Raw genomic sequence first — 18,932 nt, 5'->3', positions numbered from 1 at the left:
TTTTAAGATTTTTTTAGAGTAAGTTATTATTGTTTATAAGTCTTTTCCTTTTGGAATATTATATTCTAAGATTTTACTTCTTTAAAGTAGTTACAATTGATAACTTTCTAATTGATTGTTTATAGCAAGTTGGAAGTTCAAGATTTTGGCAGTAACATTTTTTTGGGGGGGGAAGTGATAAGTGGATTCTTTCTATTTTTTCATGTTGACCTCTAGTTATAATAGATTTGTGTAGTTTTCTTTTGATTTCTTGAAATATGACTTCTAAGTATTTTTGTCAAGATTTTCAGAGAATACAGTGGTTCATAAATTATCTTTATCTGAACCACTTTCCAAGTCAGTTCTTTTTAATAGTTGATCTTTTCTATATTTTAGTCTTTTGACTTTTTTCTAATGTTTCTTATATCTCATGAAATCATGGAATTATGTTTGTTAAATTTCATTTTTTCAAGGAGTGAAGTTCCTTGGATAAGCTTTTCTGCATTGTGCTTTAAATTTTGCTTTCTTCCCCCCCTCCCCAAAGAGCTGTAATTCCATTTATTTTTCCTCTTGCTTAATTTTTTTCAGACACCATTGGAGTCCTAATGACCAGTTCATTTTTTTTCTCTCTGAGGTCCTACTTGTACTTATTGTGGAGTTACCTCTTCTAGATTTCCCTTTTGGTTGTCTCTAATTCAATAGTACTTCTTAACTGTATTTGGAGTTACCTTTTATTTACTTATCCCTCCTGCCTCAGCCTCTGGATTGAGGTTTTGTGCCAGAGTTAGTTTCTACCCTCACTTATGGTCTTAGATGGAGAAGGAATACCCTATTTGGTCCTATTTTTGCTCAATGATCTGGAGTTCTGCTGCTATAGTTCTGAATGATTTGAATGGGATAAGGCTCCAGTCACTGACACAATCCCTGGCTTCTGCTCTCAGAAGCTCAAAGAAGGCTCAGCCCATCTCTATCTCCTTCTACACACTTCCCAATCTCAAGTTGACTTTGTCCTCTGATACACTTAAGTTTCTCTTCTAGAAGAAATGCAAACATGCGCTCGGTACATATATAACAGCTATTTGGCTATAGCAAATTTTTTATATCTTTCATCCTTGCAGAAAGTGAATTCTCAGGTTCCTATTAATCTTGTTGGAAGCTCTTGTAGATTTCTTTGGTAGTGAGCTGTTGCTATAAACTGCCTGATCTTCTCCTGGGTGCTTCTAAGGAAGACTTTATTTATAGCTGTCTTTTGCTGAGCTGTTCATGGGTATTTAATTGGCCATTAGTCACATCCTGCCAATGATCCAATGCAAACAGAAGCTGAGCACAGCTTGTAGTTAGAAGAGGATTTATAGATATTCATCATTGAGGATTGTACCTCTTCCAGCCCCTTCTGCTCTCCCACTATATTCAATTTCTAGGTTTTCTCTGCTTTTTTTTGTTCTTTCTTTTCTCTTTATTCTTCATAAATGGGCATCTACCTACTGTATTGGGGAAAAAAGATTCCAACAATCTCAAAATCACAGTATTTTACAACAAACATAAGTCTTGTCTATAACTCAATTCATACAGTTTTTTTCCTTCCAAACTGTAAGCTGTGTTCCCAAATTAGCAAGGACAAATTTACTACAGGTGAGTCCTGTACTACAAGATTGCCACAAATGAGAAAAAAGTCCAATAAGAGGGGTTTCCCAGGAAAAAAGATTTCTGGAGTTGGATTATCTTGAATATGGGATTCTCTTTTGCATAGCTAGTTTCATTTTTTTCCCAGGGGAGTTCAGGAGGTAAAATATGTAGAATAGTTTTAGAGACTGAATAAATTCGAGGAACAGATTTGGAGCTAAGAAAGGGAGAGGCATCTTACGTCTTGCTGCAGTTGGTCCACGGAATATGTGATCTCTTTTGCTCTGGGTTGGCCATAGTTTTCGATCAGAGTCTGGTTCAAATGCTGTTTTAGCTCCTCACTTAGCTGAGAGAGAGAGAGAGAGAGAGAGAGAGAGAGAGAGAGAGAGAGAGAGAGAGAGAGAGAGAGTAGAATTAGATTAGAATGAGAAAGTATAATTCATGCACCACATACTTTTAAAAACTTTCATGTATTTCTATCCTCTGCTTAAGTTTATGGTCATACACCTTATGATGAGTTGATTAGCAATGAGTGGAAATGAGCAATGAGAGGAAAAATAAATGGAATTAGAGCTCTTTGGGGGGGGGAAGAAATAGCTTAAAAGCAAAATGCAGAAAAGCTTATCCAAGGAATTTCATTTCTTGTTACTGATTAGACTATAGTTGTCTTAGTTTTCCCAGGGATGTAACCCAATTTCCTATTGACAGACCCCAACTCCTTACCTTAGTTTTCAGTGATCTTCATCTAATCATAACCCACCTACTCTGGAGGAAAGAGTGAAGCTGATGACTTTGCACAGCTCTGCCTCTCTGAAATCCAATTCTTCTTCTTCTTCCTTCTTCTCCTCATTCTGACTTTCATTGAATGGCCAAAAATGGGCCTAATCCAAGTCTCTGTAGCTTATTGCTTATGTTTTGAAGGCATAGAATGAGTCTAAATATCAAAAACTGATATATTTGGGATATTAAATTAGGCCAATATGGCCTCAGACAAATTGAAACCTAGGAAAGACCTTAATTTAGAAAGGCCAAAGCAACCCACTGTATCCTGGGCCATTGCCAGGTGTCTTGACTTTTATCTTGTCACTGGACTCAGTTCTGAAGGAGAGATCGAGGCTGAAAACTTTGCATACTTAAGTCAAGACATCACATTTGTGATGTCAATATTCCTCTTTAGGAATGAAGGATAAATAGCATCAGCAACCTTCTTAGTCTTATTTCATACAACTTTTATTTTTACAGCCAAGATGATAGAATCATTGGCTCTTAAAAATGGATTATGCTTGCTAACCTTTGTCTCTATCTGTGATCACTCCTCACTTATCTGAATCCTATATATGTTTCAAAACTTGGTTTGAAATTTCTTTTTCCATGAAGGTTTTCCTGACTACCCAAGCCATCACAGTTCTCTCCCATATCTAATTTCCTATAATACTTATTGCCCACCTTATTGATGGATTTTTATAGCAGAGAAAAAACCCTTATCACTTATAACCATCCATATCACTGATCAGGAAACTGAAGCACAGAGAGATGAAGTGACCTGCTCAAAATAATACAAGTTGCAAATCTGGGGTTCACTAAATATAGGGTTGTTCCTACTACAACACTGCTTGGAATTTCCATTATCTTCAATTTAGATGTTTCCCTCTAAATTTATTGGATATCTTTGAAGAGAAGCTAGATGACAATGTATCGGCACAATGCAGCGGGCATTTCTGTTCAGGTATTGGTTGTTCTGAATGATGTCTGAGTTCTCTTCCTTTTTAAGTCTTTGATCATAAATTTTTAGAGGGTAAGGGACTTGATATTTTTCTTTGAGTTCCCTATAACAGTCACAGTTTCTTGCACATAGAAGACACTTATTAAATATTGAGTTATTAATTAGTTTCTTAAATCATTGACTAATTTATTGACCCTAGGGTTGAAAGGAAAATAAATTCATCCTCTGGCTTTAGGTAAGAATTGCCCCATAATTTTCTCAGAATATGTCTTTGACCTTTCTGTCTGATATAGCTAACCTGCAAGTTCAAGCCTCATACCTTTTGACTGGATTAGTGCAATAACCTCTTGTTTGGTCTCTCTTTATCCAGCATCATCTCTTTCTAATCCCTCCTCTTCATAGCTGCCAAAATGCTTTTCTTAAAACAAAAGTCTGACCTTGTCATTTAATAAATTCCAGGTCTTCTAGTTCTCTTTGGCATTTAAAATTCATCACAACCTGGCTCCAGTCCACCTCTCTGGGCTTATTATACTTTACTGCCCCTCATAAGCTGTCTGCTCTTGCCAAACCAGTCTTCTTGCTTCTCTTTCCACATGACATTCTATCTGCCTATCTCCATGACTTTGAGCAGGCTGCCTCTCATTCCTGGCTCTTAGAATTCCTAATTCTTAGCAAAGGTCAGCTTAAGTCCCACCTCCTACATGAGGAGGTTTCTTGTGCCACCATATGCTGGGACATCCTGTTCCATTCCCTTGCCTTTATTTGATTTATGTTTTTTTTTTTTTGGTAGGGAGGGAACTGCTTTTTTATCTTTATATTCTTAGATTAATATTTGGGACACCATAAGCACTTAACAAATGATTGTGGATTGATTTCTTCTTAAGAATCTTTGCTAGGAATACAAAGATCCAAAACAATTCCAAAAGACTCAAAATGGAAAAATGCTACCTACACCTAGAAAAAGAACTGATAGCTTTGAATGACTATCAGAGCTAGTATTTTCACTTTTGTGTACGTGTGCTTTTTTCCTTTTGGTCTGTTTCTGCTTTCACAAGATGACTAAATGGAAATATGATTTATATGATTACACATTTATAATCTATATCAATTGTTTACTGTTTTAAGAAGGGGAGAGGAGAGAGGGAAAATTTGGAATTCAGAATTTTTTAAAAATGTTAAAAATTGTTTTTATATATATAATTGGAAAAATAAAATACTATTAAATGGAAAAAAAAGAATTTTTGCTAAGGTGAAATGACCAAGGAGAATGAACTTCAGTCAGAGAAGTATGTCAAAGGTATAGGGACACTTGGGGACTGGCAACCTCTCTGTCTCTTTATCTCCTTTCTGTCCCCTTTTATTCCCTCTCCCTGACTATTCACAGTAACATTTAAAGATGACACCTCAGAGGAAGATCATAGAGGCAGAAAACTGGTCTACTCACCTTTTGGTAGTAAAGATGGGCAAGAACTCCGGCCACCAGCTCAATGAGAAAGATGACAAGCAACAGGCAGAAATACTAGGAATAAAAAGAGAATACAATCATTTGAGTTGGACTGAAGAGGATGGGGGTGTTAGAAACTAGACTGGGAAAAGTAGTTGGTTGCTTGCACCAACAGGATTGCTCTCAAACATGAAATAGGTGGCTTTCATTATTTAAAGAGCTATTATGTAGAAAAAGATCATAGATTTATTCTGTTGGCCCTAGAGGGCAGAAGTAGATCAATGGATGGAAATAATAAAGAACCAGATTTTGACATAATGTAAGGTATCTTCCTAACAAAAATGAATTCCACCTAAGGTAGTGAGGTTCCTGGTGCTAAGGTGTTCAAGAAAAATTCCTCAAGGACCTCTTGTTGGGAATGTTGCATAAATTAAAGGGCAACTATTTGCACTCAAGTCCAAGTTAGTAGCTAGTTAGGTATTGACTTGGAATCAGGAGGTTGTTGTTGAGTTGTTTCTTAACTCTGTGACCTGATTTGGACTTTTCTTGGCAAAGATACTGGAGTAATTTGCACTTCCTTCTCCAGTTCATTTTACAGAGGAGAAAGCTGAGGCAAACAGGGTGAAGTGATATGCCCAAGGTCACATAGCTAGTAAGATGAGTCTTCCTGGGTCCAAGATCAGTGTGGTACCTAGCTGCCCAGATTCAAGTATACTTGAGTTCAAATTCTGCCTCACACACTTATTAGTTCTATGTGACTTTAAGCAAGTCACTTAACTGATACCAGCCTCAGTTTCCCATTCTGTAAAATGGAAATAATAGCACCTACATCACAAGGATGTAAAAATCAAATGCAATTATAAATGGAAAACACTTTGTAAACCTTAAAGATTTATATAAATGCTAGCTGCTATTGTTATTATATTCATGATTCATGTGGGGTTGGCCTAAATGATCTCAGAGATCACTTTCAATTAAATCATTGTAATATCCTTTACCTAATACTGTGATGGCCAAACCCTTTTCCCAAGTCTTTTACAATCTGGATGGATCATGTGTAGTAAATACTATACTTTTATGTGAAGAAGTTTTGACCTGTTGCCGGTAGAAATAGCTTAGTGAACTAGTAGCCTAGAGACTGGTCTGACCTGTTCAGTGGAGACCACTCTAGTCAGAGAAAAAGTGTCACTATGCCAACACCTCCCATTCATGTCATACCAATAAATTAGTAATATTTCTCTTTCTGATTTACCTCAAGGATCTGGTTGTGAGATTAGAAAAGGATTCTGCTTGATTCAGGTGTTTCTCATGAAAAAGGTGACTATGGGGCAGCTGTGAGGCACAGTGGATAGAGCACTGATCCTAGAGTCAAGAAGACCTGAGTTCAAATCCTGTCTCTGATACTTAAAATTTGCCTAGCTTTGTGACCTTGGACAAGTCACTTAACCCCATTGACTTAAATAAATAACATTTTAAAAAAGAAAAAAAGGTGACTATTCCTCTTTTCTTTTCTTGACAATCTCTCAGTTATCTCAACAGATCCCATGAATTCAATTGTAATCTACACTACTTTTTGGATATCTTGAATTGGCTATTCCATAGGGATCTCAAATTACAACATGTGTTAAACTGTATTATCTTTCCCCATACATTGACCCATCCTCCTCACCTCCCTGTTTTTGTTATGAGCACTATTATCATTCTAACCATCTAGTTTCACAATCTAGAAGTCATTCTCAGTGCTTCACTCTCATTTATCCTCCCATTGTCAAACAATTGTCAGGTGTAGTTGATTTTACTATCAGAATATCTTTAGCCCTGTTTCTACGTTTGTATTACAACTACCCTAGGTCAGACCCTTGATACCTCTCACCCAGACTATCATAGTAACTTTCCAGTTGTCTCTCTTCAACCAATTTTTACCCACTCCAGTACATCTGCATCATGGTTGCCAAACTACTATTTGTAAGGCAGAATTTCTTCCATTTCCTTAGGATAAAATATGAAATTACTTGGTATTTAAAGCATTTCATAACCTCACTCTAGCTGATTTTTTCATGTTTATTATGCATTACTCTCACTCACGCTATATTCCAGACAAACTGGCTATGTGTTCTCCAACTTTACCTCTTATCTCTATGCTTCTGCACTTGGTTGCCCTCTACTGTATCATCTCTAATTCTTGGAACCACCAACTGTCTTCCATACTCACCTCAAAAAGCTACCTTTTAAAAAGAATCCTTTTACTGATTCCCCTAGGTGCTAATCTCCCCTTTCATCATTGTGTTCTCTATTTTGCAAATATAGTTCTACTAATCTCTTCTAAATTCTCTAATTTTCATTCCTTCCCCTGCTCATTGATAAGGCAAGATATACAAAACCCTTGAAAGTATAAAGTCACTAAAAAATGTATCCATTAACATGTAGAATGTAAGCTTCTTGAGGGCAGAGACTTTTTGGTCTTTAACCTCCAGAACCTAATTTAGTGCCAGCCAGAGTAAGCAATTAATTCTTGGTTGACCGATTGATTAGTTCTACTGACCCCAAGAGAAGTTCTGAAGAGCTCATCTTGCCCTCCCCACCACACTCCCCCTCCCTCATTTCATCTCTCTTTTGGAAGTTGGCTCTTGCTCAGTCTCTGGAGGTGGGTATAATTTAACATCTGCTGGGTTGGCTCCATGGTACTTTAACAACAGTGATTAGATTAGAATGTTTTGCCTCATTAACGTGTTGATTTTCAGGCTTTACAGTGGTAGCACACCTGTGAGTCCTACAAAGTGGAATGTGCCATTAGAATAGACAGATGAGGGTAGTTGTCTACATCAAGTGTAGGATATTGGCCATGAGGAGGGTGAAGTCTCTGGATATTCTTAGATCCTTCCCCTTCTATTGACCCTCAGTGCAAAGTTAGATTCCAATCCTGAACCTGATTTCTCATTGATCTGGGAATTGTGAGTTAATGGACCCACCCCATTCTGGTTTCTAGGAAAAATACCAGCTATAGCTGATGTTGAAGGGTATGTTTATGGGGGTGGGGAAGATGAGTAGTGGAAAAGAAAAAAATAGAGCAGCCTATATCTTGATTTAGTGGCAGGCTAAATTAGTACATGCCAGCTTTTTAAAGGCATATTCTGAGGAATCACACAGGCTGTCAGACCTGAGCTGAGTTGTCAGAAGTTGGGAGATCTCAAAAAAGAAGAAATAAATTGCCAAAGGATATTCTTTTCCTCTAGCTTCCTCCTCCTTCCACCTAACAAGTTCTGATGGATAAAAACACCTTGGGAGAAAAGCCAGTGCCTGACTCCTCAAAAGTAGATGAGGATAACTGGGGGCTTTTCCAGTAGGTGCCACTAATGATAAATATTACTTCATTGGATTGTGATAAAGGACTCCCAGTCACTGGACTCCCAGATGAAATAGTTAAGGGTGATTCTGAAAGGAAAAGTGTAAAAAGTTGATTTATATGCTGTTTATACTGTAGTGATTTTGAAGGTTGCGAGCAGGGTGATGACAAGGAACTGAATCACTACTGTTTTTGAGCTTTAAAAAACCTCAAGGATCTAGGGGACAAGTTTTTCTTTATTCCAAACAATTTACATTTATAGATTCTATTTATATATATTACAGTTGTTTGATACTAGTGCCTGGGATGGCAAGAGAAGCGGCTCAATGATGTAAGACCCTTGGTCTAATTGGGTATCTTCAAGCAAAGGCTGGATGACTATTTGTTGGATGTGATGCAGAAGGGAATCATGTTCAGTATAATCTGGAATAATTGACTTCTAAGAGTCCTTTGTTGAATATAGAACTAATCCCCAATTTTAACTATCTTTATGAATTGCAAACCACTTAGTTTTTTAAAAAATTACCTAATGAGCTCATTTAAGCCACCACTCTATATTTAATTGTAATTGTGCAAGACCATATCTATGAGATTTTCTTCGATTTTTCTTTTCTTTTTTTATTTCTTTTTTAGTTTTTGCAAGGCAGTGGGGGTTAAGTGGCTTGCCCAAGGCCACACAGCTAGGTAATTATTATGTGTCTGAGGCTGAATTTGAACTCAGGTACTCCTGACTCCAGGGCCGGTGCTCTATCCACTGCGCCACCTAGCCACCCACGATTTTTAAATAAAATCAATTTTATTTTATTTTTAGCTCCTAATTCTCCCTCTCTCGCATTCCCTCCTCTACACATTGAAAAGGCAAGAAATACAAAAGCTATTACAAATATGAAGTCACTCAAAACAAATTTCTGTATTAGCCATGTTCCCTACTCTTCCCTCCCCTCTCTCCCCCCAAAAAAAACAAGCAAAGGAAAAAAATTGTGCTGCAATCTATACTCTGAGTCCATCAGTTCTTTATTTGGAGGTGGAGAGTAATTTTTTATGAAGAGCCCTTTGAAATTTTGGGTGGGTTATTGTGTTAATCAGAGTTATTAAGGATTTTATAGAAGATTATCTTTACAATATTTTTGTTAATTTGTAAGTCATTTTCCTGTTTCTGCTCACTTCACTTTGTATCAGTTCTTATATCTTCCCAAGTTTTTCTGAAACTGTGTGTGTATATATAGATATGCAGAGTTATTATTAGATTGTTTTTAATCACACTTTTGTTTAACAGCATAAGGAGTTTTATGAAAGAGCTTTTGTCAAAGTGCATTCTCTGCGACTAAATACTCTTAAAGAGTTTCCTAGGTACACTGAGAGTGATTTGCCCAAGGTCACACCAGGTTGGAACAGCTAAATGGCTTATGGGATAGAGTGTTGGGCCTGGAGTCAAGAAGACTCATCTTTTTGAGTTCCGATCTGACCTCAGATACTTACTAGCTGTGTGCCCATGGGTAAGTCACTTTGCCTTATCTTCTTGTCTGTTTTGCCTTATTTTCTTGTCTGTAAAATGAACTGGCTAAGGAAATGGCAAACCAGTCCAGCATCCTTGCCAAGAAAATCCCAAAAGGGGTTACAAAGAGTTGGACAGAACTGAACAACAATAACATGTCAGAAATAGGACTTAAATCCTTGTTCATTGTTTGAGTTTTGTTTTCTCTGGTGAATGTAAATAACAATTGTTTCTGATCTGGCCAGAAACTCTTGAGGGTATTCCCTTCTCAGACTGATTCTTTGTGAAGACAAATTAGACCATCTTTTGCCACAATTCTTGTCTAGGCTTAATTACTGAATGGGTGTTATCTCAGACAAACTGAGACCTGGGAAGAACCTTCAGCTTAAAAAAGGTCAAGGATCCCCATTGCATCTGGTGTAAGTGCCAGTCAATCTGACCTATGTTTTGCTACTGAACTCCGATGATGATGGAGGAGAGAACATTGGCTTGATGACACAACCCTGCCTCACTTAAATCCAATTCACTTGCAAGTCAAGATATCACCCTTTTGATGCCATTGATTCTATTTGAGAATGAAGGGCAAATAATAACAAGGACTTGAACCTGGGTGGTCTTGACCTTTAAATCAGCTCTCTAGCCATGACACAATAGTGATAAAATTACCCATGTTGCAAATGGATTATGAAATTTATGTTAAACCTTTTTTATTTAAATAAATCTCCTTTGTTCACTTTGATTTCCATTGCTCTTTTCGACTTTAAAACTCTATTATAATTCTCTTAATGGGAATTTGATTCTAAGCCACCCTAAGTTTTTCTATCAGCTAAATATGGAAAAAATTTGAGTCACTATTCATACCAACATATTTGTTTACAAAAAACTAGTGAAGAAGAACAAATATGAAACATCAAAAATTTATCTGAACTTAAGCTGATCCTGCACTAATATATCTCCTTCACTTGGAATGCCTGGTGGAAAATATTTTGTTTATAGTGATGGATTTAAAAACAAAGCTTCCAAGCAAATCTTGCACTTTTGTTATAGTAGCCCTCCTAAAAACACATGGTAAGGTCTAGCCACCTAACAATTCTATATGTCTGACTCTGTGAGTGCCACAGCATCAAAAAATCCCCATCTCTGACATACCTCAGGCAGTTTCATGAGCAGGCAAGATTTGAACACTTTGGATTGTTCACTCATAGAATCCCACCAGTTAGACTAGTTTTGCCCCAAGGCTTGATACTCCTCTGTGCACTCTTCTTATCCACAGTCATCCTAGACCATAGACATCATCAGTACACAAAATTTCCTCCAAGGCACTGGCTGAAAACTGATACAGATGGAGAGGGGAGTAGGAGAGTGGGAGTTGGGAAGGTCAAATTCCAATTAGAATGATATGGTTAAACCATCATATGAAGGATCTAAAAACAAGGACAGAAGGAGCCCCAACTTAACTCTGATATTTTGCAGCTGGGGAAGAGAACCCTGGCTTCAAGTTTCTACTTTGAGCACCAAGGAGATTACAAAAACAGGCAGAGCCAGGGCTGGTGATTAAAAAAATAAACAAAACCAAAACAAAACGACCAAAGAAAATAAAACCAACTGTATAAGAAGTAACAACTGGGTGTATTATTTCCTGGAAGGCAGTTGCAGTCTCAAGGCAGCCAGGTCTAGGGGTTGAGAAGGTTGGCTGCTCCTGCAGAGGAAAGGATGTGGAATGGGAGGTTTCAGAGTTATTGCTAGAACAACTTTTCAGTGCTGAATGAGAAATGCTTGCTCTCCAGCCCTCAAGCTCTATCTATGTTAGTCTCACAATGAAATGACTTGCTCAGGGTGACACAGCTAATAAGTGTCCAAAGCTGGATTTGATCTCAGGTCTTCCTGACTCCAAACCCAGCTGTCTCATGAATGAGCCATCTACCTGCTTCTAGATGCTAATATAGAGAGCCATAATTGATAATATTAGGTAGTAAGGGTATAGGAAGGCAGGTTGGCATAGGGACAGAGAACTGATCTCAGAGACAGGAAGACCTGGATTCAAGCCCTGTCTCTGATATATAATAGCTATATGACCCTGGGCAAGTCATTTGCCCTACCGATCTTAGTAATTTTTTCACTGAGTGTTCCTATGCCAATAAAAGTCATAGATTAGGCTAAAAAATAGTAAAAAAGATGCAAATTAATATACTATGTGAAGTCTGAGGAGGAAAGTCATCATGAACTAAGGGAATTGAATTGTTTAATAAAGATGAATAGAAAGAGGATATCCTACAAATAGGGATGGAGATAGGAAAGTACTATAAGCTCATTAGTGGAGAGCTAGAAGAAACTTTAGAAGAACATCTAGGCCAACCTCCTCATTTTACAGATAAGGAAACAGAAGAACAGAGAAGTTGAGGTGCCTTTCACCAGGTGACACATGTAGGAACTGTAACTGGTAGAGACAGGATTTGATCCCATGCTCTGAGACTCCAAATTCATTGTTCTTTCCATTTCGGGTCACAGTAGTGAAGTTTGGCTAGAGCAAAGAATGCATGAAGTGAAATAATTTGTGATAAGGCTATTTGGCGTATTTTCCTCAGGCTTTGGGGACTACACCATATGACAGAGTTAGAAATTTAAGCTATATGTAATTTCCTAGTCATAGCCACATGACTTGAAATGAGGCTATAGTTGGCTCTCCAAGAGAACTTGAATCTTCTCAAGCTCCCAATTAGGGGTTATAACCTTTAGATATTTCCTCCTGAGTTGTTTTCCCTTCTGGACTTAAACTCAAAGATTAAAAAGGAAGAATATTTCTAGATACCTAGGAGACAAGAAAGAGGATTTATTATAAAGTCATAAATCTTTCATATTGCTTACTTTTGTTTTTAAAGAATATAATAAATTCTACATATTACTGTCAAAACTGTTTTTCTTGTCTTTGTTTCCTCTTTCTTCTGTTCTTTGTATTAAAAAAAGTTATGATGGCTCCTCCCCCTTTTTGGCATCACTATTGCTAACTCCATCCCCCTCCCCCAATTCTGCCTTTTCAATTAAAAAATGAGAGAAAAAATAAAAATCTCATAAAAATAAGCATCATTAAGTCAAACAAATCCTCCACATACTGTCCATTTCCACAAATGTATGTCTCTGCACCTTATGTCCAATATCTTTTATTAGAACTGAGAGGGGGGTGGCTAGGTAGTTGTAGTGGATAAAGCACTGGCCTTGGAGTCAGGAGTACCTGGGTTCAAATCCTGTCTCAGACACTTAATGATTACCTAGTTGTGTGGCCGTGGGCAAACTACTTAAGCCCATTTGCCTTGCAAAAAAAACTAAAAAAAAAAGAACTGAGAAAGATTTTTCATCATAGGTCCTCTGGAGACATGACTTATCATTGGAATGATTGAAGTTCCTAAGTCATTTAAAGATATCTCAAAATCTAAAAAAAAAAGGTGGGGGGGCGGCTAGGTGGCACAGTGGATAAAGCACCAGCCCTGGAGTCAGGAGTACCTGGGTTCAAACCCGGTCTCAGACACTTAATAATTACCTAGCTGTGTGGCCTTGGGCAAGCCACTTAACCCCATTGCCTAGCAAAAATCTAAAAAAAAAAGATATCTCTCTTTACAGTGCTGCTGACAGTCAGTTAATATGCCTACTATGTGCTTAGCACTAAGGATGCAGAGAAAGATAAAAAAGTTCTCGTAAACATTGTTTTTTTATTGGTTTTGGTCATTTCACATTCTTTAGTTCATACCATGCAAGATTCTTTGAAATAGTCTCATCATTTCTTTTGGTGAATTTAATTTAATTCAATATGTCAGTTTAATTCATATGTCACAATTTGTTTATTATATTATCTAAGCCAATACAAGAACCCTCCCCAGAGTCAAATTCTGTTTTTCTTCTCTCCCTTCTCCTCCCCACCCCAAACTCCCTTTTCCTTAGAATTAGAATTATCTCCCCAATATTATTTTCCTTAAACACCCCCTTCCCCCACCAACATACCACTGTTTCCTGTTGTTTGATATACTTTTACATTAAATTGTGAATGTGTATTTTCAACCCTCTATCCATTTCATATAAAAGTGAAGTTCATCTGATACCTACTTCTCTACTCCTTTCTACATGTTTATAGTCTTCTTTCCACACTTCAATCACAAGAAATAGCAAATTTCAATCCATATTCCTCCTTCTTATACTAACAGTATCCCTCCTTTTAACACACTCTTCTCTTTCCCCTTTTCAGACCCTCTCAATAGAACCAATTTTCATTCCTCCCCATCTGTTTTTCTTATTTAACTCCTTTTTAAGATACTTAAGTTCTGAAAAGTACTTGTTTCTTTTTTATCTATTAAAATATTAGTGCCACTGTTCAGATAAATTTATCTTTATAGGTTTCTCTGTCTTTGTATTTATATTCCAAAATTCTTAGTTCTTAACTTTTTTTTTTTAGGTTTTTGCAATGTAATGGGATTAAGTAACTTGCCCAAGGCCACACATATGGGTAATTGTTAAGTATCTGAAGCTAGATTTGAACTCAGGTACTCCTGACTCCAGGGCCAGTGTTCTAGCCACTGTGCCACCTAGCCGCCCTAGCTCTTAACTTTTCATCAGAAATGTTGGGTTCTTGATGGACTTGCTTATTCTATCAGTGCATTGATCAGGGACAATTCTGGGCTATTTGTGATGGAGAATACCATGTATATCCAGAGAAAGAACTGTGGAGTTTAAAAGAAAGACCAAAGACTATTTATCTTTAATTTAGGAAAAAAAACCCTGTTATCTTATTATACAATTTTGCTATCTCTTATACTTTATTTTTCTTCCTTAAGGATATGATTTCTCTCTCCTCACATTCAACTTAGATCATGGAAACAATGTAAAGACTAACCGACTGCCTTCTGTGGGGGGTGGGGGGTGGGAAGCAAGATTAGGGGAAAAATTGTAAAACTAAAATTAAATAAAATCTTAAAAAAAATTTCTACATTTCTAAAACAAGAAGTTTAGGATGATCCCAGGCAGAGGAATTGAAGTTTTACTTAGTAGTAAGAGGGATGAAATCCCTTACATGGGAATACTGTTTCTCTCATCCTTATTTAAACTTTTCTTTCAGTTTTCTTACAAAAATTTAACTGCAAAGTTTTAAATTGTGCCAGTGTGCATGCAAATTTTATGGTCTCCTGGAGACAGGTATGCATCTCTATTCTGGCTCCATGTCTTGTTTAAGGTTACTGACACAGCTTTACCTGAGCAAATGGCATTTTCTTTTAGGTTTTTGCAAGGTGAATGGGGTTAAATGGCTTGCCCAAGGCCACACAGCTAGGTAATTATTGTGTGTCTGAGGTGCAAATAGCATTTTTATTTTGAAAAAGTCTTAACTTTCCTTCAAAATTCAACTCATGTCTTCTTCATGATATTTTCCTTAACTCTTTCAAAATTCAATTCAACCTTCATTATGATGTTTTCCTTACCACCCCAGATTTCATGTCCTCTTGCTTTATTTACATACACAGAATACTTATTAGATGTCATCATTGTGTTATTAGATGACCTTGTGGAGAGAGAGCACCAGCCCTGAAGTCAGAAGGACCTGAGTTCAAATTCGAACTCATTACTTATTAGCTGTGGCTAGGCAAGTTACTTAAACTTGATTGTTTCACATCCAGTGCCATCTCCAGTCATCCTGATTCAAATCTGGCTACTGGATACTTCCAGAGGAGGCTAGTGGACTTTGTACAGCAACTCCTCATTCAAATCCAATTCACATGTATGTCTTGGCTTCATCTCCCTGATATTGTAGTTTTCCCCAAGAATGAAAACAACATCAAATTGTAACAGTTCTAGCTCCCCATTCCATAGCCATCCTAGTTGCAAGAAGTTGGACAGGGGAATATATTTGTGCTTTAAAATCCAATTATAACTCCCTGGGTTCTAAGGATACTAGATTTAGGAATGTCACGCTAGCCTGTCACCTTTACCTAGTAAGGTTCTAGGATCATTTTGAAGCTGAGCTATATTTTGGATCCTGAGCAAGTAGCATGAAAAGGGCAAAATTGAGGCTATAGTCATCCTTAAAGAAATGAAAGAAACATCTTGACTGTGGGCACTGTGAACTTCACAAGTGAAAGGAATCTATTTTTTAAAATATTTGAACAGCATTTCCCCCCATAATTACATATTGAGAAAGTTTTATCATTCTTTTTCACAAGATTGTGAATTCCAAATTGTTTCCCTCACTCCCTCCCCTTCCCTTTTCTGATAATGATAAGGAGTTTGATATGGTTTATACATATACTATCATGTAAAACATATTTCCTTATTAGATTCCATTATGGAAGAAGAAACATAAAAAGGAAAAATAGTCACAAGAAAAAATATTCTTTCATCTGCATTCAGAGTCTGGATATGCTCTTTGTCTGGTTATGGATAGCATTTTCCTTCATGAGTCCTTTGTTGAGACACTATATTGATGAGACAAATTAGGTCATTCATAGTTGATCATCATACAGTGTTATTAATATAGTGTACATTGTTTTCTTGGTTCTTCTCAGTTCACTATGTATCAGTTTGTTCAAGTCTTTCCAGATTTTTCTGAAATTTTTTATTGCACAATAGTTTCCCATTACATTCATATACCACAGCATGTTCAATCATTCCCCAATTGATGGGCATCCTCTCAGTTTCCAATATTTGCCATCACAAAAAGGGATGCTACAAATATTTTTGAATCTTTATGTCCTTTTCCCCTCTTTTATGATCTCTTTGGGATACAGACCTAGTATTGCTGTGTCAAAAGGTATGCGCAGTTTGGTTGCATTTGGGCATAGTTTTAAATTGTTCTCCAGAATTGTTGGATCAGTTCACAGCTCCACTAACAGTGAATTAGTGTCTCAATTTTCCTTTTCCTTTTATTATTTTCCTTTTTTGTCATATTAACCAATTTAAAAGGTGAGAGGTTTTCCTCTAATCATGAGTGATTTGGGGCACTTCTTCATATGCCTATAGATAGCTTTGATTTCATCATCTAAAAACTGACTATTCGCATCCTTTGACCTTTTATCAATTGGCAGAAAGGAACCCATTAATTCAGTTCCCACCCAGGGAACAACTGAGAACCCAACTTCTCAGTTTACTCTTCTCTCCAGATTGGGAGATAATAATGATAATAGCTACCATTTATAGACATAATTATTTATATAGCACTCACTTTGTTACAGAATAAGATGAGAAAGTCAAAGACAGATTTCAGCCTTAGCAGGGTTTCCAGTTTTGGGAGGGGCTGAATCTGGGAATCAAATGAAATGTTTATCTGTCATTTGAATTATGCTTCTGCTTTTATGACCTTTGGTTATGTATTCAGTATATCTATGTCTTTCAACCAGAGATAAATTAACATTGATTAATTCTTTGTGGAGGAAACTGAGCTAGAAGCAATCCTAGTCACAAAGTATTGGAATTAATGTGAGAGAGGGAGGCAGTCAGTTTTCTGAGAGTTAGAGAGAACTTGATGGTTATTCCAGAGCACCTCTTCTATTGGGTGGTAACCATGACAGATGGGATGAGAATAAGGTTGACAACCTGATGTAGGACTAGGTACTATACTTCAAGGACCTCCTCCCAGTGTAACATAATTATTTGACATTTACAACATGACATCCAGTACAGGCAACAGGATTGGAGACTCAAAGGACAGATCTGGACAAACCTTTCATTTTACAGATAAGAGATTAATGCCTGAGCCCAAGGTCACTCTTGTGGCCAATTGCAGAGCTGGGATTTGAACTCAAGTGGCTTAGCTCTAAATATATTACTTATTCTGCTATGTTCCGCTGTCTCTCAAATAATGGTAGAATCAATGTGTAAATGCTGGTTAAGCTTTCAGGGTAACATACATAAGCCTAATTAAACTATAATGTATTTAGGACTTAAAGAGATGCTATAGAATTCAAAGAATGTGTCAATGCTGAAAGCAATAAACATTTTTTATTTGGTGTATTTACAGGGAAGGCCATTTGGCTTAAATGAAGATGCCCAAAGAAATGAGAAATGGGAGGCATGGGTAGGAGAACAATGTCCATAGTCAAATCTGAACAATAATTGAAATGGTACAGTATAAAGGGTTCTGACTATGGAGTCAAATGACCTGGGTTCAAATCTTACCTTGGATACTTACTATGTGTGTGACCTTAATCAAGTCATATAACTTCCTTTGGTTTCAGTTTTCTCATTGTAAAATTAGGAAATTGTACTGGTTAGCCTCTAAAGTCTCTTCTAGGTATTGATATGTGATCCTATGATCCTCCAAAGAGCATCAGGGAAGGACAGAAAAGGGAAAACCAGGGTGATTATCAACATGATGGCTTTTAAACCAAAATGGGAATAAAGTTCATCGTTATTTTGAGAGAGGTATCTCTGAGAACTTGGCACATTATTATAGCAAGCTCTCATCAGTATGGAGGGGACTTCCAAATCTGTCACTACTCCATGTATCCAAGAAGTCAAGAAATATCTAGAAGGACCTTGTGTTTTATGGGAAAGGGTAAATTCATAGTGTCATAGATTTAAAGACCTTAGAGGATAATCCAATTACCATATTTTTCAGGTGAAGAAACTGAGGCACAGAGAAGTCCTGCCCAAGGCAACCAGGTAACAATAGTCAGGATCTGAATTCAGATTCTTTTCAACTAAACCCTGCATTCTTTTGAATTTTTTTGAATTCCTTTGAACATACAGGAAGAGAGATAATAACCTGCAAGTTCATTTGGGAAACACAGTTTCTAGCTCTGTGGTTTCCAGAAGGATTGACAGAGAGGAAAAGAGAGTACAAGAAGAATAGAAACAGGCTGTCAGAGAAAGATTAGGCACCATATAACAATAGATGCAATGTGACTGTGCTAACATCCCATATCTAATAAGTGACAGAGCTAAGAGTGGAACCTAGGTCTCCTAATTCTCATTTCTTGGCTTGCTCTTCTGAATCCCCAAGTTTTTAGGTGGAAACCAAGCCTTGGAACCTTGTATGGATATAAGTAGATTATTTTGTTTACAACAAAAACTTATAAATATTTTTACAACCAAGTAAACAAAAACAACAAAATCAAAAGAGTGGAGGAAATCTACTTCTCACACTCCCATGCAGGTGAGGAATACAAGTCATTCCCTCTTCCCAGAAAAGTTGATGAGCTGAAGATGGCTTTAAAGAAAACCCACAAGGGTCCTGAGAGAATGGGCTCCTTTTCAGCAGGCAGCTGCAGGGCTGACCCAGGAGACCCATATACTGAATTTCATCCCAAGAGCTGTTCCAGCATGACATCATTAAGGCCCAGCTGGAGAAGGC

The 18,932-nt window shown here is 37.1% G+C and overlaps 1 protein-coding gene across 4 annotated transcripts in view; it reads right to left on the bottom strand.

The window, feature by feature from the left end:
• Window positions 1–18,932, bottom strand: part of TSPAN11 (tetraspanin 11) — a 143,703-nt gene that overhangs the window by 20,198 nt on the left and 104,573 nt on the right. For all 4 annotated transcript variants that reach the window (XM_074194641.1, XM_074194638.1, XM_074194639.1 and 1 more), the window contains 2 exons: window positions 4,770–4,844; window positions 1,844–1,948 (listed from right to left, as the gene is read on the bottom strand). In XM_074194641.1, coding sequence (XP_074050742.1) covers window positions 1,844–1,948; window positions 4,770–4,844 — 180 coding nt within the window. The remainder of the gene's footprint in view (window positions 1–1,843; window positions 1,949–4,769; window positions 4,845–18,932) is intronic.

Source organism: Macrotis lagotis, chromosome 7, assembly GCF_037893015.1.
Source record: "Macrotis lagotis isolate mMagLag1 chromosome 7, bilby.v1.9.chrom.fasta, whole genome shotgun sequence".
Classification (NCBI taxonomy): Eukaryota; Metazoa; Chordata; class Mammalia; order Peramelemorphia; family Peramelidae; genus Macrotis; species Macrotis lagotis.
This window is presented reverse-complemented; position numbering and strand designations above follow the sequence as displayed.